The sequence below is a fragment of the Marmota flaviventris genome, chromosome 3, assembly GCF_047511675.1.
Source record: "Marmota flaviventris isolate mMarFla1 chromosome 3, mMarFla1.hap1, whole genome shotgun sequence".
Classification (NCBI taxonomy): domain Eukaryota; kingdom Metazoa; phylum Chordata; class Mammalia; order Rodentia; family Sciuridae; genus Marmota; species Marmota flaviventris.
Genome location: NC_092500.1, coordinates 40,688,348 through 40,712,786, shown reverse-complemented (window position 1 = coordinate 40,712,786; position 24,439 = coordinate 40,688,348). Strand labels below are relative to the sequence as shown.

Sequence of the window (24,439 nt, the reverse complement as noted above, 5' to 3'; positions counted from 1 at the left end):
TAAGAGGCACTGTGGAAAGTGTTGAAAGCTTGAGTTAGTGTGATAAACCTGGGAATTGAAAGAGAACAAAGATGCAAAAGGATTTGTAGCGGTCCAAACAGCATGACTAGATATTGATTGCTCATCTGTAACAATTGAAAAGGAAAAGGAAAAAGTCGGTTCTTGTGATTTCAAGTCCATATCACTGAAGAAATTTTGCTTCCATGAATAGAAATAAAGTTATTAATGGAAGGAACAGAAGATAAAAGAAAGCAAGTAGTGATTTTTGGTGTGAGTTTAAAGATCATGAACACGTCTTTTATGTAGTTGATATTTGTGGCTGGAAGTATGTAGATGAGGTTAATGCTAAAGGGTAACATTTTAGTTCAGATCTTTGTAGGAAATAAATTACTAAGTGAAAGAATGCATAAAAGTGTTTGAGGAAAGAAGGAATACCCTTTGGGAGGAAAAGAGTTGGGAAACTAAGATTTGTTGAAGGAAAAAAGGACACAAGAATGTAATAGACAATCAAGTGAGCTTGGCTGTCTATGAAAAGGAGAGATTCCAAAAATAGAAGAGTCACGTGGTCAAATTCAAACATAAATTTGGAAAAACTCTGGTATTCTTCAGAAATGTAAGAGAAGCAGGAAAGAAGCTAAATGTCAAGAAATTAAAGTAAGAGAACTTGTTTAGAACAAAAATAAGGCAGCAAATACTGTATTCTTTCAAAAGAAATCAGAAAACACATATGGGCAATAAAATCAAGATGATTTTGACTAAATTACTTAACCTCGCTGGACTTGGTTTTTCCTTTATTTCTAGTTCTATACTAGGAATTATATTATGGTATTTCCTTAAAAACATGGAGCAAAATCAATGAGGTAGTATTCCCTGAAAGGATATATGCTGCTTGATTATTATCTTTATTACATACATTTGTGTTCAAATTGGAAAGTATAAGACAAGAAGTAGTCACTAAACTTTAAATGGTTCTCTTATTCTTGGACTGACAAGTTAACTGAGAAATTCACAAACAATCTTTCCTCTCTTTGAGTCCCTTTAAAAAAAAAAACTTTAAATTTTAAATGAATATCTCATTGCATTGGTATAGTTTCTTTTTTTTCTTTTTTTATAATTTATTCTAATTTGTTATATATGACAGCAGAATGCATTTCAATTCATATTACACATATATAGAACATTTTTTTCAACAATTCTTAATAGCTAAACTGTGGAACCAACCTATATGTTCTTCAATAGATGAATGAATAAAGAAAATGTGGTGTATATACACAATGGAATATTACATGGCATTAAAAGAGAATAAAATCATAGCATTTGCAGGTAAATGGATGGAGTTGGAGAATATAATGCTAATAAGCCAATCCCCCAAAACCAAATGCTGAATGTTTTCTCTGATATAAAGATGCTGATTCATAATGGGGAATGGCAAGGGTAGGGGGAAGTATGGGAGGAATAGATGATCTCTAGATAGGGTAAAGGGGGAGGGAGGGGAAGGGAGGAGGCATGGGGGTGGGAAAGGCAGGTAAATGGGATGGACATCATTACTCTAAGTACATGTATGAAGACATGGTGAGACAGTTTATTTTTTACTTTTCACTTATTCTGGTGTTACTATTACTGAGATAGTTTGGCCAGTTATAACTAGATGTTCAGTGTGGTTAAAATACAGAATGTATTCTATGCAAATAACCATGTATATAACATGACAAATGTAAAAAATAAGTGTTCAATGTACCCGAAGACTTCCTCTATGAGGACGTCTGTGTTACCCGAGACTTGCTCAGAGGACTAATAATTAATTTAGGAAACAGATCCTGATCATAAGCCATCTTTTTCTTCACTAAAGCGCTCCTCGCTGCTGGGCAACAAAGTAACTGGATCAATTGCAGTAAGGCTCCATGTGACCCTTGTCACCCTGATGCCAACACCCCAGTGTTGGTCCTGTTTCTTTGAACACTAATTCATCAACTCTTAATAACTAAAAGACAGTTTAACTTAATATACAAATTTGCATTTGTTTTATGCAGTGTTATTCTTCCAAACTTGGCTTACTTAATTCTTTCTTATATGTCTTTGAATGAAGATTTTGATTTAAAAAATCATTAAGAAAGGCAACTCAAGAGTGCCCAAAATTGTTACCAGTATTTGTTAAGCTTGTTTTTCAAGAATTTAAATACACTTACATTTCAACTTTGGGTAGACCCTTCTTTAGAGAAAAATCTTTTACTGTACATTTCCTTTAAAAATTTTTGTCTAGTAGAAACAATAACTTATTACACACAAACCCGCTTGGATTTCATAAGATGCAATAATACTATTAAGAATATTAATACTATCACACAATCATAATTTTAAAGTTAATAATGCCACATCTTATTACCAGGGTGGTACTGCATTGTTTCATAGTGCATTCATAGTCCAAGGTCATGGTGGTTATGTTGCATTACCATAGTTTTCTTATTAAGTTATTCTTTATACATGTTCATATGTGTTCCAATTGCATTTCATGAACTCATAGTTTTCTTATAAGTTTGTGCTTTCTTTCCATGTTCAAAGAATCTCTTTAATTCAATTTCTCTGTTTCTCCTCATACAGTCTGACAGCCAGATATGCAACTCAGTCTAATCACAGTGGAATTGCAACCAGTCAAAAAAAGCCTACTAGGTCAGTTAATATCTCTAATTTATTGCTTGTTAGTGATATTCAAGTAAATACCCAGTGATATTTTGTCCTATCACCATAAATTTTTTTAAACATTAACACAGTTCCAAATGCAAAGTTTAGAGCACTGAATTATTCTGAATGGATTACCATATAGTCTCAGGAGCAAGCATGTGTTGTTAGAGATTAAATGGTTTTGGCTTCTTTTATTTCATTTTTGTTATACACTATAAATTGCAATGAAGTCTAGGTTCTAGGCTTAAGTAAGTCAAGAAAATAATTTCTTTGTTGGCCCCTATGATTCTTTCTGGGTGACAATAATCTGGAAATTATACCAGATTGCAGTTGCTTGTTGAGATGGGTGTGTATTAATTATTGCACATTTTGAAGTGGAACTGAGAAACACTGGCAGATTTGGGTGGGGAAGTTAGCATCAGATTGTTCCTCTATCCATAATAGTTTAATTTTTTGCTTCTTTATGATGTGTGTATTTTAGAGACACATAATAATAAATGGCAGTATAATATGTACTGTTTGGAAAATGACGATACATAAGAATGTGTTGGAAAAGTTTGTTTTAAAAGAAAATATTATGTTGCTGAAGGTGTGATGGTAGTATGAAGCCGCTGAGTCAAGCCATAGCTAAAGTATTTTGTACCTCTGAGTAGTCTAAGAGTTTGTGCAACTCCTCAGTCCCGGGGAAGTGGCCAGGGTGGTATATTTGCCCCTGCTTCATTACCGAATCCTAGTATATGATACTTGACCTCAAGGACTTCTGATGCCTTGACCTGAGGTAGGTGCTTTCTCCTTTGCCTTGGTTTTCTATATCCTTTTCCACAGTAGTTTAATGATTCTGGAGAGACAAATCCTAAGAAGTATTTAATTAAAACTTACAATGAATGATATAAATTACGATGTGCAAGAAACCAGTGACCTGCCATGTACAATGGGCATTTTTATTATCCCCTCTAACACTTGGACATGTAAGATGTATTTTAAGTACTTTGTTTTAATAGAACATTTCTCTTTCACGTCCTTTCTCTCTCTCCCCCCCCCCCTTTTTTTTCTTCATCTCATTTCCCTTTTTATTACTTTGATGAATGATCCGGAGGCTCTGGCTGCCTGTCAAATTAGGGTAATGAGAAGAGCAAATGTACTTTTTAATTTGTTTTAATTTGTTCTTCTGAGGACTGAAAAGCACTTGGCTTCATGGGTCACCGTAAAGATTAAAAGGCATTTTAATTGCTTTCTACAAATGGGTCAAGTTTCATTGCAAGAAGGGCAAATTTTGTGACTAAATCTGTTTACACATGTAAGTTTGGAGTAGGCTTTCTAAGATTATGGTTATATCTACAAGACTTGTTCACAAATTTATTATGATTGGGACGTTTGGCCAAATTAATTAGTTTAGTCCCATCTGCAGAGTGAAGTCACTGATACTCCTCATGTCTGCAGTTAGTGTGCTACACTTGCAAACCCTTGTAGATCTATTTGAGCAAAAGTTTAATGCTGGAATCATTTGGAAAAGATTCTAATCTGTATATGACATAACTTCTTATTAGCAAAATAGCTAAAGGGAATATTTATTAGCCATTGTATCTAAACTGTAAAACACTTAAAATTTTGAAACTATTGACTGTTCCAAGAAATGAACACTTTTTGAAGCTACTATTTGCGTTTTTCTGATGTTCATTTCATTTTACAGTTACTGAAAGTACTATAAAAGTATTTATACTTTGTAAGGATTTTATTTCTTAAATAACCTACAGAAATAAAATAGGTAGTATTATAAAGATGAATTAAAATTTAAGTATTGTAATAACTGGATTTAGAAATTTTGACATATAACAGATAAAATGCTCTGTTATTTTTAAGATTTTATAAAAGAAAACTGTTAAAATTTTGTATTGTATCGATAGATTCTGGGTAGTTTGTTCTTTTTCTTTTCTAATAGGAATTTTCAGAGTAGTACATAGTCATGTTCACAAGGTGGCAGCACCTACAAGCAGAGATGTCTGGAACCTTCAATAATGTTTTCTAAATAGACCTTAGTGTCAACACTAGTTCTTAATTTCTAGTTTTTAATTTATATGGATTGGGTTTAATATAAATGTGAAATATATGATAGTAATATACAATAAAAATTAGGCACAGTTTATGAAATAATCAAGAGTTGGAGTTCTAAAGGGGAAAAACAGTGAAATAAATTATCTCAACTTATATTTAATTATAGTTCAAATACAATAGGTAGGTCACAACCTCTTGTCAAACTGCCTTTGATTATAAGATAGATCATGTGTATTTTTTCACATCTTGTTTTTTCACATACAAAGAGTAGCTCAGCCTGCTGTCATAAAGCTATTCTAAGCTGTCATTTTCCTCCTAATATTGATTTCCTTCCTAGACCTGAATCTTTTTTGGTCACATCTCCTGTATGATCAGGAGCTAAAGCCTAGTTGTGTATTTTTGACAAGTGAATGAAAGCCTTTTTTGTGAGGCAGCCCAGTCAAATATAATTGAACCCATGACCTTAATACTGGCACCATACTTAGAATAGCATAGCTAACTAGTTTAGATAGTCAAAACACAATTCCTGTTTGCCATTTGTACAGTTACTTTCCTCTTGTTACTAATTTACAAGACTTGGAATACAGCTACCTGAGATAAACAAATACTACATGTATTAAAAGAATAAGTTAAACAGCTGCAAATAGCTGATTAATATGCCGAGAGTCTAAAAGTGAAGTGTTACCATTTCCCTTACTTTTCCTATAATTATTTAAGTACTTGGAAGGCAAAATTTTATTCATCAAGAATGGAGTAAGTTTGACTATTTTAGTGAAAGGTCACCTTATTTTAACTGTTCTACATTATTACTGGTCTTTGGGGGCATGCTTATTGAAAAGTGAAACAAGATTTGTCTGATAATTTCTGACTCTGTTTTAGCTATTTGTCACTTAAACCACCATTTTCTGCAAACTCGATTTTAGAAAACCCTGAACTGTATTTTTTCCATTAACTCTTCCCTGCTCAGAATCTCATGCTCCTTATTTTTTGAAATGCGGGTTGTGATGTAATTTTTCTTCTGCTATTTCAGGCTTCCAGGACCCTCTAGGGTGCCAGCTGCAGGCAGCAGCAGCAAAGTCCAGGGAGCCTCCAATTTAAATAGAAGAAGTCAGAGCTTTAACAGCATTGACAAAAACAAGCCTCCAAATTATGCAAATGGAAATGAAAAAGGTAAGTGTTCATCAGGTTTGCCATCAAGGACCCAGTCTACACAACTCATGAGTTAACCCACTAAATTTAACATTTGAGGAGTGATATAGCCATTGGATTGGAAATACAATCAGTGGAGTTATCTTATATTTCCTAACTCGAAATAGCCCTCCTGAATTTCAGTTTTCTTCAAGGCTTTTCTTATCTGAGAAGTATATTATGGAATGAACTTGTTCATTTTAAAGTGGTTAATTAGATACCTGAGAATAAAATCTGTTTCAGAAGAATATCTCCTCCCAGATGCATAAAAAAGCATTTTTTATGTCTTTCAAGTTCTATGAAAATTCATCCTGAAGTTATAAAGCTATATTTTATTCAAATTTTTGGTTTCAGTTTATATAAGTGCTATAAGTGGGCAGCTAAAGTTTGAACATCTTATGTATTGAGATATAATTATGATAGGTCTGTACTTTTGAAAGTATAGGTCTGTACTTTTCAAAGAAGCAGAATAAAGTTACCTCAGTTTTCCCCAACTTATTCATGTTTATTGTTTCTTGAATTATCAACTCATAAAATCTTTATGAAAAAAATGACAGTGGAATTCTATGTTAAAGGCTATCTCTCTGGGTGGATATAGATTATTATTAATAATAATAATAATAATAATAATAATAATAATAAGCTTTCTCTTATTCAGACATAAATAAAGATTATTTATAAATCATCTATATGTCACCCAGTTCCCTGTGATCTTCAAAGTGTGCGTTTAAAGAAGGGTTGGATTGATGCTGCCATTGTGGAAGAGGAAGTGATAGTGATTTGATAGAGGAAAGTTCCATCTGAATCACAAGGAAATTAGGAACCTGTACTGTGGTAATGTGAGTGAGTGCTGGAATGACCAGGATGTTCTGTTGGATTTCAGAACAGTGTTTTTGGACCAATGGAAGTTTAAACTTCTTTTTTTGGTTTTGGGTCCTACGTGGAACAGCACATAAAATTAAAAAATAAATGATATGTTTAATTAGAAGAACACATGGCAAATTTGCTTTGAATAATTCAACCAAATAGCAAATCTTTTGCACTGTTTAGAAATTATAAATTTCTTCAGATAGGTGAATAATAAGAGAATTTTCTCTTATTCGAATGAAAATTGACAGGATCTATGTACCAGATACCCCTTTTTAAAAATATTTATTTATTTATTTATTATAAGTAGGTATATATGACAGCAGAATGCATTTTTATTTTATTGCACACAATTGCAGCACAACTTTTCATTTCTCTGGTTGTTCACAATGTAGCATTGCACCATATGTGCAGTGTTTATCTTATCCTCCAACTAAAACATAATTAGGCAGACTGTAAATACTTCAGAGCAGAGCATTGTCTCCTGATCTCTGCAATATCACCAGCTCTTGGATAAAAAAAATAAAATAGCATAGACGTTTGGGTCTTGCCTTTAAGACACAGAATAAAGCTTTTGGTTTAAGATTCTGAGAAATATTACAGAAGAAGTACAGTTTTTCTGGGGGAGAAATGAAAAGATATTTTCTCATAGAAAAATTATTTTTCCTCATTCCATGACCTTCCTAGAAAGTTTCTGTAACATATAACAAGAAGTACTAGCATCTTGAATTTCTAGGAGAAACTAACAGTCTTACAAATAAATATGTGAATATGCTGATTGGACTTCTATGTGTCCATTTAAACAACTTGATACTATAGGTTATAATAAAAAATCCAAAAATAGACTAGCAATGACATTTTCCATGGCCATTCCATTTCATGTCCAGGAGTAGAGCAAAATCAGAACGTGGAAATATTTATAATAACCACAAGGTGGAGACAGACATCATATGATATGTGGTCTTTCATCACATAAAGAAAATGTGAAAATTCTCTAGATACATATCTACAACAAAAGAACAAGAGTTTTTTTCTGGTAAATTAACCATTAATTTTAATTCTAAATAATTCAATATAAAGTGTGTGATCTTATATCCAGGTATTTATAGTACATCAAATGTAAGCATTAAATGTCTATAAACTGCCAATAATAACTTTAAATCATGTTATGTGATATAATACAGCTGAGGGTTTTTTTAAACATGTAACATGGCATTGCTGTTAAATGTAGAGTTACTTTATATCTACAGAACCAATATCATTGTTTCCTAATTAATCTTATGTTCTTATATTTTGTCATTTTATTTATTTATTATTTAAACATTTATTTTTTAGTTGTAGGTGGAAACAATACCTTTATTTTATTTTTATGTAGTGCTGAGGATCGAACCCAGTGGTCACGCATGTTTGGCAAGCGCTCTACCTCTGAGCCACAACCCCAGCCCCTATATTTTGTCATTTTAAATTATAGAAAAAAACAAAACTATCATAAATATTACATAAAAAAATAATAAATAATTATCCTGCATTTGAACAGCACTTTTTATTAAAATGTTTGATTTAAGCTTTTTGACATGAAGATGGGTAGTTGTAGCATAACATACAAAAATATAAAATTTCATGTGTCAATTTAAAAAATAAAAATAAATTGAAAATACAAGTTTCCATCTGCTGGTAAGTTGATCTTTGCCACAAAATAGTTTGCTTATATATCTTAGGTGTGACCAAAAAAAGTGAAAGTTGAAAAAGAATTTTAATAGGTTACAGTATTATAATAATAGAAATCAAAAAGTACTAACTTGAATATTCTATTTGTTTGTCCTCCTTGCTTACTAGAAAATGGAACATTTAAGCTTATAAATTAACATATTTTATTAAGAATTAATCAAATAATCTGTAATGTGCTCCCTGAATGCTTTCTACTTTAGAAATATACTTTCTATGTTCTTTAACAAGTCTTGGGTGATGAGTTGTATAAATCAATTCAGGGCTATCTAGAATTTGTAATGGATAGTAAGGGTTTATTCCCAATTTTTAAAAAAATTCATTTCTTATTTAAGAAAAACAAGCTGTTGAAAACAACAACAACAAAAAGTTTCTCATTTGTATGATTTGCAAAAAATAAACTAGCTTATTTGCAAGTGGTATGACATCTAATGGAAATCAGTAGAGAATCACAAACTGCACTTCAAAAGATACATCTAATATCATTTTCATAATAAGGCAATTCTAAAAATGTGCTCATTTTACCATTTCACCAAATGAATTAAAATATCAGTGCACACTGTCATATTTTATCACTCACAGGGAAGGCTAAAGTAGAAATGTTACAATACAATACCATGCCATGTCACCATTCTATTGAAGTGGAACGTGGGAACATATTTCTCAGAACAAATGGTGAAATGAAGATACCATCTTTTGTAAAGGTTTTCTTTTGAGAGTCCCTCAGTTTCTTCTGATGATCTGCCATTCAGAAAGTGACAATGAATAATAACATTCTGACACCAGCATTTAATCGTTTCTTATGTTCTCTTTGAGTCCTCTAGATAGATACATGCTCTAAAGAAAATCCAAATACCTGCTCTCTGGTATCAGATCTTGTGAAAATTATGCCTTGGTTCATTTGGACATATACTGTGCATGCCTGAAACCACCTTGAGAAATTATTCTGATTCTACAAAAAAAATGTGTAATAAATTGGAAAAAGCCAAATGGTTTACTATTATTAGGGATGTAAGTATCCCTAGCTTTATTTGGAACCCAGTGTCTGAATTATGCTGTGAATATGTGTGGTTTGGCAGAGTTCCTTAGAGGAGAGGTGTTCTTCCATGTTGCTAAGGAACATGCCACCGCACCAGAGGGAATGCTGTCATCCTTGCATAGTTTCTCCCAAGTGATTCTTAACATTGAACCTATACAACTGCTCAAGAGGATGGCTCCTTTCCCTTTTCCTGGATTCTAATGAAGCTTCTTCTGGTGTGGAAGCCTTTACTTTATTTTACACTCATGTAGGATTTAATAGGGTTGATGCCAAGGATTTGGCAAGATTTTAATTCAATGATATAAAATCTATTAGAGTTCATGTGTGTTTTGCAAGGGTCATGGAAATTTCAGCTGCACATTGTCAGCTACAACATACACATGTAACTCATAATCACTTTTTTTTCTGTTTTTTAATTACCTTGGTTTTACTATAATGTTCAAGGACTGAACTGTTTTATTTGCTGTTCAAGATAATGTAAATGTGAAATTTTGGTTATTTTATTATTTTATGATAGTTTAATTTTGTGTTTTACCCTAACACTTTGTCTTATTAATATTGTACAAGCATAAAATACAGTGTCAATATCATTTCAGAGATATGAGGGGTTTTCAAAAGTTAATACAACTAGGTACACATATCAGGTAATATGAACAAATAATTTGGGGTATTAGGTTATTTGTTTGCATGTACAATGCACACATCTTGAGGTGCTTTCATTTTATATGTGCCTGCACATAATTACATACTTTTTTGAAACTGACTGGTGAATGGAAGCAGCCCTAAATTTCACAATACTCCACAAAGTGGCACTCTGACTTTGCAAATGGTAAAATAAAATCAAGTGCAGAGTGGATGGCACCTCCACAACCCTACTATAGCATCCTGTTTCTGTTGAACATAAAATCCATGACTGAGGCATTTTGCAAGCAATCATTTATGCAAAGTAGTGTTGGTAACAAGACTATTTAGATTTGAATGCTCCTTTTTCAACTTTTTAAACATTTTCAAAAGCCATTTTGATATGTTATTGTGAACCAAATTGATATTTGATATGTTAATTACTTGGCAAATTCTTTGCCTTAGCTGCTGTGCTGAATCTTTTCTTTGTTCCCACAATGATCTGTGATGCTTATGGTGACCTGTATTCAGCAGGGGCCCTCTGCATCACTTAGTACAATGTCTGCTATGCAGGGAATACTTTAAGCAAAATGGTTCTATTGTCATTGTTGCTGTTGTCACATTGAGGATTTCTGAGTCAAATGTGAGTTTTATTCCATCTAAGCAACATACTTAGTGTCATAAAGAGAAATTCACTGATTGAGGATGGTCCCTGTGTCCTCTCTCAGGCTGATCGGACTGATGACCATTGCATCTATTAAGTGGAGTTCTATGGTTATATATTGTAACTATATATTAAGTTCCTGTTTAACTCCCCCTGTTACAAGTACTGCATTGCCTCAGTATGTTAATTTTAGAACTAGATGACTAGTATTCCCAAGTCAATATTATTTATTTGCAAGATGAGATAATCAGATATTAACTCTGAATGAATTAACATATATCTTAACATCACCTGGGAGGAATGGGTGGAAGTAGTATGTTGAAGAGGTTAGGATAGTTCACTGAGTGTCTTGTTTGATGGTCTCCCCATTCACATCCTCTTCTCTGAGGAGGAAGGAAAACATGATTCAAGGAGTCACTGATTAAATTCACCATTGCAACAAATGTGGCTTTCTAGAAAATTGAGGCAGCAGAATTTCTGGGTATATAGCAAACATAGAAATACTAGAGAATTCAAAAGCCTCCAAACTTTGGAGACAGATAAACCTGAGCTCCAATTCTGATTTTGCCTTTTTTAAGTTTTACCATGCATATGTCTGGAGACAAGTTACTTTGTCTTTCAAAGTTTCCATTTCCTCCTTTCCAACAAGAGAAATTTAAAGCCTTTTGAGGATTATTATGGTATGAAAAGCTTATACTTAGAATAATGCAATCAGTTGGTAAGTACTATTGTTTGGTTATGGTCAAGTTGGTGGTGGTGGGTGTGGAGGTGGAAGAAGATGAAGAAGAAGAGATGAAGTGGAAGAAAATTGCTAAGTGGAGACCAGAGCCAGATGCAGAGCTGTAAGTAGATAGGCCATGTAAATACAAGATACAAATCCATTTATAAGAATGCATTCAAATTTGTGCATCAGGTATCCATTCTTTTTCCCCATGTTGAGACTCATTCATAGTCAGGAGCTGAGCTATCAACCTTCAGAAATATATCATTGAACCCAGGGTGCTTCTTATTGACCATATAAACAGCACAGACCAGATTTTGTACTGCACCTACTCCACAGAGGCATCCATTTCTGCTGCTGTTGTGTACCCTTTATTGTGAGGAGTCCAGAGAGACTCTTATCATTCCATTGCCTTCTTAATGTACAATGGCCTGTGATTTGCCCTTTTAATGAAACCTGAAATACCTCATTGCTGCCCTGCAGAGCCAAGCTGGGGACAGATTTAGAGCTGAGTGCAGAGAAGAGTCGTATATGTGTGTACTCATCTGAGAACAATTTTACGGCTGTTGCTATAACCATTATGGTGGGTTGGACGTGGATGTGATTATTTGGAGTCCCTCTTGTTTCATTTTGGGGTGTAGTGATGTTGAAATTCCTTTTCTGAATTTGATCTTCTGCAGCAGTTTGTCTAGTTAATGTTATCACCTTGTTTTCTCTCTTCTAAGGAAGATGTACCATCTCCCACTTCCCTTGTTCATCAGCCATTTAAAAACCATTCTGATTGGATATTTTTCTGCCTCTTTTTCTCTTCCCCAACAAAGCTCCCAGGAATTTATGGATAAGTCTTCTGACTTCTTAGTTGCAGACACAGTATATTCACACTAAATTTGTGGTTAAAGTGGTGAGAAAAAGCATGTTGGGAAAATTTGATGAGCTTCTTTTATTTTTAGTGACTCTTTGTTCACAAACTGTTAAAAATCCAGGTGAACTCAGGGTTAGCCAAGGTTCTGAATTTCAAAGAGTGAAACTATTAATACTGCACAGTTATGGGACATTAAATGAATTTAGCCAACTTGGATACTATGGTAAGAAACAGTTTTCATAATCCATGATTCTGTTCAATCCTGCCTACTCAAAACTCAAAAGTGCACCATAGCATGAATATTTCTGGAATCCTGTTGAAAAACAAAATCTGAGATGCCACTGCAAATCTGCTGAATCACAATATGCACTCAATTAGGTCCTCAGATAACTCCTATGCCCATTAAAGTTTGAGAACCACTGTGCTAGACAATACTGGATAGTTCGTATAGAATAACAACTATCACAAATAGTTTTAGATCAGTATAAGAAATTGAAGACAGGCAGGTGCAGTGGTGCATGCCTATAATCCCAGTTGCTCAGGAGGTTTAGGCAGGAGGATCACAAGTTCAAAGCCAGCTTCAGCAAAAGCGGGATGCTAAGCAACTTAGTGAGACCCTGCTCTAAACAAAATACAAAACAGGGCTAGAGATGTGGCTCAGTGGTTGAGTGCCCCTGAGTTCAATCCCTGCTACCCTTACCCTCCACTCCCCCCAAAAAATAAAGAGAAAAGAAAATGAAGACAAATTCAATATGGTATCATTATAGTCCTTTGTAAATAGATTGTAAAGAGACCAGCAGAGTGGGCTTTGATTTGGTCTTTGATTATGTTGCTTTTCACTTTGGCATTCCTGTATATGATACACATTTCTAAATGCAAATGAATAGAAGAAGATTCCTGTAGTTTCCTAACTATTGTCTTTAATAACCAATACATCTCCTTACATTTTCTGCCTTGATCTTCCTATACAGTCCTGTTGGTCTCTTGCAACTTGGATATTCCCTTCCACTTTCTTTCTCATCTCCCACTCGTTTGACACTTAATGTTTGTCACCATGCAATGGCATTTATCTTTTATAACTGTTTTATTTCCTCCAAAAAGATTATAGTGTGTCTTGTAGTGTCTTGAACAGAGTCTTAGTTGGTAAATACTAAAAGATCATGTATTTAGATTATTTAGTAAGAATTCGATAGCATTGATTTTAATATTCCTGCAAAAAATAGAAAAGTATAGCCATATATATTGAAATTAATTGGCAAAACAATGTGATCACTGTGTGAAATACAAAGGCATTTATATAATACACTGAACTAGAAAAGTGAATTTTGTTTGGAGGCAAAAAATCTAGTTTTCAACTGAATCTGGGTCACTGAGAAACATGGTTCACTTGATATAATCCTATTAAAGCCATTAGCCTAACAGTTACTATTTTTATGTTTCCATATTCAATGGATGATATTATAATTGATAAGCTATTGAACTTATCCTTCTAGATTTGATAAATAGTATAATACAGTGCTTGATAAATTAATTTAGAATCCAGAGTTTAGTTCTGTTTTGTCGCTTACAAATTGTGTAACTTGGGCTATGCTATTTAACTTGTTTGTCTCTGTTTTTTTCTTTATAAAATGTGAAGAATAATTAAAACTTCATCCTCTTATGGGGAAAATTGATTGAGTTAATGCATATTAAATACTAAGTTCCATGCTTGGCATATAGTAGGTGATAGGGCATAGTATAAAACTATGAATACAGATGTGGTCTTTACTTTCAGGTAATAGAGTTTAATAGAAGTAACAAGAAATTATAGTAGAGTGATAATGGCTCTAACAAGAAATAATAACCTATGGAAGAACATAAAGGAACAACCTGTCTAGGCTTGATGCTCTGCTGATGAGAAGTAGGAGTGGGAGGACTTTTTTTTTTCTCCAGAGAAAGTTAAGTCAAATATGAGACCCAACCAATAGGGAGAAATTAATATGGAAAAATATTTGGTAGGCATTCCTATATGTAAATAGTTCATGTGCTCCATCTGTGACCAATAATTATTCAAATTATAATGAAATGTTATCAGTCTCTAAGAGGGTTCTGTTGGTGATATAAACTCAGAATTAACCATATTTGTAGCACAGATAATAACGAAAAGATTGAAATCCATTTACAAAAAGTGAATGGATTTGAGTAATTGAAGTTTTGAAATTTGTGATATTTGTTTGTTATTGAATCAGTACACCTGTAGGCATGAACCTAATGATTTCCACAAATATGCTAAACATGGACAGAATTGTAGACTTTTCATGAACACTATAAAAGATCAATTTATTATCATGTGTTTTAAGATTTAAATAGGTAAACATTAAGAATTCAAGCAGACAAAATGCAAGCATTTGTTCATTGACTTCCCAGTGTAAACAACTACATTTTAATCTAAAGTATATTGGGTATGAAATAGACAACAACGAATTCAATTCTAATACAGCAGTAAAAATAAGTAAAATTTATTTACAAAAATAAAAATATATAGATTTAATTTTGCAATATTAGTGTGACTATTTATTCATGCCAGTTGAAATGAGGACTTACAGAGAAGCAGTAAGTAAGAATTACAAGTCAATATTGCTATACAAAATCACTTAAGAAAATTTAATATAAACATGTTTGTCTACACTATTCTTAATACTAATTTCAAGTATCTACTTCTCTTTTTTTTGACCCACTTATTTAAAGAAAATAAAACTCAAACAAAAATTTAACTCAAAATTTGGCCCCTTTTCCTTTCTTTAATTTTTTTGTTATTGTCTCTTGTTGAATATCAGTTACCTCTTTTTGAAAAATAAGTAACACTAGAATGCTTTTCCTCTTGGCTGGATGACATATTGTTTTTCATGTATTTTCACTTCTTTGAAATAAACATTTTAAAACAAAAACAACTTTACACTTAGGAGTATGGATTAATATTAATATTTAATGAGATCCAATTCTTGGCTGTTTCACCAAAATAGAGCTTTGTATACACTTGTCAATATGTAGTAAGTTAACAGCACCAATTAAATATAATTTAATCATCCCTTACCTCCCCCCACAAAAAAAGGGTTGAAAAAGACGTGGTCCTGGTTGATGCACTTGAAGTTAAATGACAATAGTTATATAGTTCAGAAATATTACCATTTGAATTGAGATCTTTTAATTTAAAACTCAGTTCCTCTTTATTCTATACTCTGTGATAAATTCGATCTTTAATATTTTATTCTTAAAAATGACTAATCAGGCATTAATCAGACTTATAACATTCATATAAAATTCACTTTCTAATGTGATTTCTGATCAGAACTAAGCAAACACTGACTCACTGTGCAGAACTCTTGTGACAAAGGGTCTTGTTTTCCTTGTAGCTCCCCAGAATGGCTTTGCATTCTCTTATAATGTCAAGTTGCGATCACTCAAGAGGGCTGTATGTATTGCTTGTTAAGAGCACAGTCTCTGAAATGAGTTCAAATCAAAGCTGTGTGAGCATGAACAAGTTATTTATTATCTCTTTGCCTCAGTTATTCTGTTAAATGAGGATAATAATATTAATACATACCTTGTAAGATGGCTATAAAGATAGAAATAGAGATGGATTAATTTGTAGATTACCTGACCTATAGAGGCATAGACATCAATAATTACTTTGTTCAAATAAAAATAGATTAGCAAAAAGCTAGGTTATGATTCATAAGCATATTTAATCTGATAAAAATAGCTGATCTCCCTGTAGCTTAGAACAGTTTCTGAATATTCATTATACAATAAACTTTTTTAAGGCAATGAGCTATAGTGGTAGTTGGAAAAAATAGAGATGCATAGGGAAGGGACACACTGTTTTATGCATCTGCAGATAAATTTATTTGATAATAATAATATCAGAATAGAAAAACATGATCACCAACCAAAAAATCAATATTTCAAATGCTGTGATTTTTGTGGTACTTGATTTCTAAGTATCCCATCATAGAAGTGATTAATGCCACATAACATTTCTCTTTTGAGTTCAGAGGTGAGATGCTTATATTTGAGGCACAATGATATGATACGAATGATCAAGACTAACCAGCCTTTTCTTTATTTTCTTTCTTAACCATCTCCAGATTCCTCCAAAGTCCCTCAACCGTCTTCAGGTGTAAATGGTAACATGCAGCCTCCCAGCACTGCTGGCCAGCCCCCTGCCTCTGCCATCCCTTCTCCTAGTGCCAGCAAGCCCTGGCGCAGCAAGTCCATGAATGTCAAGCACAGTGCCACCTCTACCATGCTGACCGTGAAGCAGCCAAGCCCAGCCACCTCTCCCACACCATCCTCCGACAGACTGAAGCCACCCGTCTCAGAAGGGGTCAAAACTGCGCCTTCGGGTCAGAAATCCATGCTTGAAAAGTTCAAGCTGGTTAATGCCCGGACTGCTCTACGTCCACCACAGTCTTCGAGTTCAGGACCTAGTGATGGTGGGAAGGATGATGATGCCTTTTCTGAATCTGGTGAAATGGAAGGTTTTAACAGTGGCCTGAATAGTGGTGGCTCAACAAATAGCAGTCCCAAAGTGTCACCTAAATTGGCCCCTCCAAAAGCTGGAAGCAAAAATCTCAGCAATAAAAAGTCTTTGCTACAGCCAAAGGAAAAAGAGGAGAAGAACAGGGACAAAAATAAAGTTTGCACTGAAAAACCAGTCAAGGAAGAGAAGGATCAGGTGATGGAGACAGCTCCTAAAAAGACCTCTAAAATTGCAAGCTTGATCCCAAAGGGCAGCAAGACAACAGCAGCCAAGAAGGAAAGCTTAATTCCATCTTCCAGTGGGATTCCAAAACCAGGCTCAAAGGTTCCAACAGCAAAGCAAACCATTTCACCTAGCAGTGCAGCAAGCAAGGAGTCTGAAAAATTCAGGACTACCAAGGGAAGCCCTTCCCAGTCCTTACCTAAGCCCATAACCACTGAGAAAGCAAGTGCATCCAACTGCCCTGCTCCTCTGGAAGGGAGGGAAGCTGGCCATGCTTCTCCTTCCAATTCCTGTACTGTGCCAGTGGTGCAAAGCAGTGGGCAGAGCACAGGAAATGGTGCTGTCCATCTCCCTCAGCAGCAGCAACACAGTCACCCAAACACTGCCACAGTGGCTCCATTCATTTACAGGTAAGACGGCCTCAGTAGGTCCATATTTGTAGTTCTTCATAGTCTGAGTACATGGCATCAAGATATCTGCTCAAGTACTGTCTTAGATAGTCATTTTGGAATAAGGTTTCACTCTGAAGCTAGAGGCCTAGAGTTAAATATGGAATTTTAGTCTAGAAAAACTTCCAGTGTGATCTAGTCTTATTCTTTCTCCTCTCCCAACCTTCCACCTCCATCTCTCAGAAACTAAGGGCTTCAAAACTTGAATTCCTTGTTGTTAAAGGAAAATAGAACCCAGGCTCCATGGGTTTCTTCTCCCTTCAATATTATACTACTGTATTACTACTATAACTTTTTTAGAATAATGTCAGTTTTATGGCAATTAAAAACATTTTTGTTGTCATACTTGGAAGAAAGTATACCATAATGGTTAAAGAGGCAGACCTGGAAGCACCATAGATGTGGATTTAATGCCCAACTGTACCATTTGCCAGCTTCTTGACCTTGACCTACTTGACCTTATTTAACATCTCTTAGTCTCATTTTGTTCAGGTGTCAAGTACAAATAAGAGTTTACCTTGTAAATAGGAGAATATTAAAAGAGATAGTGTTCACTCTATATCCTGGAATATTTTAAATGTTCCTTAAATGTTGTCTGTAAGGCATCATTTTTCCAAAGTAGATTTTATATTAATTTCCAACACGAGGCATAAGTTTCTTGGCAAAATTAAGTAGCTGTGTAATTAGTATATGCATACTTTGTTATCACATTTATTCTATTTTTTAATTTTATTCTATATGTAGTAATATACCATATATGCTATATCTAAATATAGGCATCATGATACACAGTCATAGAAGTAGTGCATATTGCCTATTTCGTGTGATATGCTTCAGTCCGTTAGAAATCTGTCAGTCACTGCTCTGTCCCCCAATGTTATTCACTGCCTGGCTGGTAAGGACCTGACAAAGGAAGGAATGATGTCTACTTTATTTTGTATCCTTTTGCCACATTGGCAATTTAAAAATAGGAAGGAAATTTTATCAATAGGAAACAGGACCTGCTATAATTAGTCTTGAGTCTAGACTATGTAGTTATAAAATTTATAAAAATTTATTCAATGTGTAATTTTTTAAAAAATAAAACCAATTATTATAATGATTCATTTTCCTTCAGTGAAGAACCTGTTTTTCTCTAGAGCTTTATATACTCAGCAAAACAAAATTATAATTATTCCATTTAGTCTCTTGGGATACCTCCATCAATCTTGCTATTCTCTCTTCAGCAAAAAAAAGCCTTTGTGTTTGGATAAGAAGAGTCTGGAGACTTTTCAGATTCCAAGGGCCCTGTCTGACAAAGCAGAATTTAGATATCAAAAACATAATCCACATTTCAATAACATAAGACAAAATTATCAAGTCTTAAGTTTGTCACACACAGCACATTTGTGTCCCAGATATATTCTGTAAATAATCCATGATTTTTAAAAAAATCACAAATTATTTTCACAGGAAAGTACAAATCTGTATCTGCCAATTTATCAGACTTTTGTTTATGTTTTTATTCTGATAAAATATCCAGTGGTTTTACAAATTAAATAGTGTCCATTTGAAAATTTTGCTTTTTTAAAATTTAACAAGTTTAATCCTTATTAACATCTCAGATAAGTTCTGTGTTGCTATTGACTTTATTACATAAAAAATAGAGCTCTAATCCTTTTGTAATTTAATTTTTATTCATAGTTAAATTTGTATGTATTTACCATATATATCATTATGTTTTCCGTGTACACACACACACTATAGGAATGACTAAATATGTCTAATTTGCATATGAGTTTCTCACATAGGTTTCATTTTTGTGGTGAGAACACTTTTTAAAATCTATTCTCTTAGCATTTTTTGAGAAATATTCTCTTATTAACTTGAGTCACCATGTTATACAGTAGAGCCTTTAAATTTAGTCCTGCTCACTGAAGTTTTGTATTCTTCTACCTGTGAATCTCCAAACCTGACCCCTAAAGCACCCAACCCTTGGTAACTGACCATTTTCTCTCTACTTCTGTGAGGTTTATTTTAGGTTCCACATTTAAGTGAGATCCTGTGCTATTGGTCTTTCTAAGTCTGGCTTATTTCACTTAACATAATGTCTTCCAGCTTCCTACATGTTGTCACAAATGATAGGACTGCTTTCTCTTTTATTATTAAGTAATATTTCATTGTGTGCATATATGTATTATATGTGTATATACATTTATATCTCACTGAAAATATAACTTTTCAGTATTAAAAGGAAAACGTAGCATGACTTAGAAGTGTAAGTGTGGATCCACCGTGTGACCTTGACAAGTTCTTTATCCACTTTGAGTTTTAGATTGCCTATTTTAAAATGAAGATTATAAAAGGGAAATGATGTATCCAAGCAGCCAAGAGTATAGACTGTGTCCTTCTTTATCATTGTACAGGAAGACCATCTTGTGGTGTTTGTGAAAATGGCCCTGCAGCATGCTGCCTGGGTTAGAATCTCAGTCACCAAGGATCAATTATGTGATCTTTTCCTTATTTAAAGATTTTGAAACTCACTTCTCCCATCTGTAAAATGGAGGTGTTTAACACTGTCTGTCACCTAGCTAACAGCCTTCCCCAAACTCCAGATTCTAATCTTGTAAGCTGTGATTAATAAAATGCCCACCTTAGTCAATTGTTGTATAGCTTAAATAAAATAATCCTACATAAAGGTTTTTAGCAGAGAGCCATATTTGGAGTAAATGACAGAAATGTAAGTAACATATTATTATCAATCTATATGAGACAATGATTAAAGTCCCTGACCAGAATAATTTTATGAATGATAAATTAAGTCCTCTTAAGGCAGAGTGATTAATGTTCATTATTTTTAATGGTCAGTGAAAGCTTTGTATTATAAAGTCATAACATTTGGATGATGTGACCCCTGAAATCCTTGCTCACTCTCACTGTTCCTACTCTAGGTAAGAATCCCTCCTGCAAAAATAGCTTGCTAATGGTTTTATAATGGAATTTTCATTTGCTGATTTCTTACCTAGTGAAACTGTATGTTACAAGATCAGTGCTTATTTAAACTTGACCATAACCAATGAGAAAGGAATGTTATCTCCATTTTCCATGGAGAAACAGATTTGAAGTCCGAATAGTAATACCGTCTTCAAGTCATAGTACTTGTGGGAGTTTACTTTCCAACTGAAATCTAACTCCCAAAATATTCCTTTTAATCAGTCTATGACATGCCCTCTTTTGTGTATCAGTATTTTCTATATGTAGAGAAATAAGAGGTTTTGTTACCAGGAAATGTTTGACTAGGAAAATGTCAACAGTACATTTGTGAAATTCTAAATCAAAGCTTATTTATAATGGCAAATTCTTAATTGTTATTAAGTAATGTGAGTTTAAAATACATGCATGTGAATTTGTGTGTCTAAATATATATATATACATGCTTATGTTTAAAAGCTAATTAAATCACCTCTATATGCTGGTAAGCTTGATAGCTGATGGTGATTTTTTCTTACTTTGCTTACCCCACTTCTTGGTCATGCTAGGTTAATCCTTATTCCTTCTTGGACATGCTTCATAATACTTTTTTCTTGAAAACTGAGTATTTAAAGTCCTCTAAATATAATGTTGGGTTCTGGCAGTTAATAGATTCATAAGACTAACTTCTCGTCCAATGCACAGTATTTTACATAATGTTTTTGGAACTCAATTATCCTTACAAAATGATAAAAGTCATTTTGAATTTGTTATCCTTATCCACTAAACGAGCAGAAGCAACTAAGATCAAAGGTGGAGAATTGAGGGAAGGATTTTAAGTTTAATATAAGAAGTTCTCAATAATTAGAGTCATTTGAAATTGGAATAGGCTGCCTTTTTCAAGTGTTAAGGTGTTCATTGGAAGTATTTAAGAAGTTGTCATAGTTTAGACAACTGGAAATCACCCAATACTTTTCCGCTTACGTGGCTTTCTCTCATTCAGCAGCTAATGGGTAATAAAGATGTAAAGATTAATAAAAATTGCTCTGCCCTCTGGGAGCTCAGTCTATTGGGGATAACAGTGATAACATAATCAAAGATATGAACCCATTGCTTATCTGGAAGTATAGACAACATATAGAATTATTGTAGAAGGAAGAGGAGGGTTTTAAAAAAATTCTTATGTGGGAGTACAGCCTATCAGAGGTGAGACATATACATGAAAGGGAAAATGGTAGGCCATCATCCAGATTTGCTGTCTGCAATTTTATGATCCAGGCATGATGGGAAAAAAAATATTTATTCTTTTGTGAAGTGCCACAAACTCTGGAGACTAGGGTTTAGAACTCATGACCATCTAAATAGGAGACAAAAGAAAAAATTTTGGAAAAGAAATCCATATTTTATTTCTATCTTCAATGAATCCCTCCCCACACATTCAGCTTTCAGCTAGTCCTGTAAACTCTCCTCTCAACACATCTCCTTATCCTTTCCATTTCTATTCGTCTCTCCTGGTTTAAGCCATATATCCACCAATTCCCACCTAGTTTCCTGTGAGTCTCCCGGTTCTTACTCCAGAGCTAATAACACCCTTCACACACACCGTAGGCACTCTGACCTTCTAAAAATGAAAATCATATATAGACAAGCCCTGCCTTGTGATGGTTTGACTTGTAGGGTTTTTTTTTTACATTATGATGGTGTTAAAGTGAAACACACTCAGTAAAAATTGCTCTTCAAGGGCTGGGGTTGTGGCTCAGTGGTAGAGCTCTTGCCTAGCACATGTGAAACACTGGGTTCGATCCTCAGCTCCACATAAAAATAAACAAATAAAATAAATACATGTTTTCCATTCATAACTTCAAAAATATTTTTAAAACTCCTTTTTAAAGTTTGAATTTTGTTCTTTTCCTGGGCTAGTTCTATGCAGGGATACTCTCCATGTGGGACAGTGGCAGCAAGCCATAACTCCTGGGCAGCCATGGGATCATGAGGGTAAACAGCCAATACCCTGCAGTGTACTGTGTGGCTGTTCTATAGCATTCAGTACTTTACTATCTTAGGATATTTTCAACTTACAATGGGAATCTAACAAGGTTCATTCCAATTCATGAAATCGTCTGTTAGATTTTCCTGATTCTTAAAAAATAAAACTCCAAAATCCTATCACGACCTACGAGGCCCTTTGTAATCTGATCTTCTATCAAACCTTCAAGCCACATTCATCCCCACTTCCCCTTTGTGCATTATATCTCAGCTATCATTCTCTTCTGCAAACCTCCTTGCCCTGCTTCAGAACCTTGTCATTGAAGTTCTCTCCACCTGTGACAACCGTCCTCCAGGTCACAGCAAGCTTTGTATGCTGTCTCTTCATAGCAGCCACTTTCATCCATCTAGTCCAAGGAAGTATCTCCCATGTCCTTGGCAGCATTATATCTCACCATCCTCTGAGCTTATTACTATCCATTCCCTTGTTTCTATATTAAGTGGTTTGATTTTAGCTACTTTCCACTCTACCATAAGCTCACTGAGAGCAGTAGTTTTGTCTTTCTTATTTATAAATATATATAAAAGATTAATAATTTTTGAACCACAGACAAGGAAAACAAGTTTGAAGAAGAAAACATAAAGGAAGAACAATAATGTCAATCAATCAATCAGCAAATAAATTGAGGAAAGTAGCAGTTTTGTCTTTCTTATTTATAAATATATATTTATAAATATAAATTATTTATGCAAACCTCATAAATAATTTATATTTATAACCTATAAATAATTTATAAATATATATTTTTTATTTGGTACCCACAGTGGGTACCAAATAAAAAATGTTTGAATGAAACATCATCATCTTGGATATGAGAATAGAAGAAACAAAAGGTTAGGGTTAGGGTTAGGGGTAGATGTACAATAGAATAGGAAAAATTCTATGCTAAGATGTACAATAGAATAGGAAAAATTTTAAAGTCTGTTACTCCCTATAAATGGAGAGGCTCAGTTGAAATACAAATAAATTTAAAATATTTAAAGAATTAAATCTACCTTCTTGTCAGCACATTCATTCACCTAAAAAAGTTTTTTCTTCTTTCAATAACCACCTCCATGAGATGTCAAAGATAGAGGGAAACCTCATACATCCCAGGTGTCATTTTCCTTCCATTGTCCACAATGGCATAAATAAGAGGTGGGCTCAAAGAGCAGGAAGTGTGAAGCTCTTTAGGAGAGAACCATATTTGGTTGACCAAGATGTCAACAAGTAGAAAATTGCTTCTAGCTGTTGGAATCCTGGAAAGTGGCACTTGATGTGAGCCCAGAAAGAAAGTAGAATTTGGGCATGCAGAGATAAAAGGGACAAGAAGGGAAAAACACAAAAGGTCAGTGCAAGATACATACAGGGGTCATCAATTAGGTCTGTTTTCCAGGAAAGTGAAGAGTGATTGGAACCTGACTGTGGTAAAAATCCTTTTTTTTTTTTTTGGATAGAACCCAGGACTGCTCTACCTCTGAGCTACATCCCAGCCCTCTATATTTTTTTTATTTTGGGACAGGGCCTTGCTGCGTTGTCCAGGTTGACCTTGAATTGCTATCCTCCTGCCTCTGCCTCCTGTGCAACAGGGATTACTGTTGTGTGCCACCATGGCCCAGGGAGACTGTGGTTGAAATTCTTGAATCTGTCAGGATCTTGGACTTCCTATATGTGTTTGTATGCATCCCCACATGCATGCATATGAGCAAGTGTGTGTGAAACATGATCAGGAAAATTACTGTCTTAGTATGGAAAAGAAACTGCAGAAGAGATCAAAGTAGGATGAACCAAATTAAAGCTGCAGTTTACTCTCAAAGGAAGTTCTGTTAACGTGAATTAAAGATCCCAATATC

At 34.1% G+C, this 24,439-nt stretch overlaps 1 protein-coding gene across 1 annotated transcript in view; it reads left to right on the top strand.

The window, feature by feature from the left end:
• Positions 1-24,439, top strand: part of Nav3 (neuron navigator 3) — a 342,152-nt gene that overhangs the window by 144,479 nt on the left and 173,234 nt on the right. Inside the window, exons 6-8 of the mRNA XM_027928253.2 lie at positions 2,599-2,667; positions 5,762-5,901; positions 16,546-17,572. Coding sequence (XP_027784054.2) covers positions 2,599-2,667; positions 5,762-5,901; positions 16,546-17,572 — 1,236 coding nt within the window. The remainder of the gene's footprint in view (positions 1-2,598; positions 2,668-5,761; positions 5,902-16,545; positions 17,573-24,439) is intronic.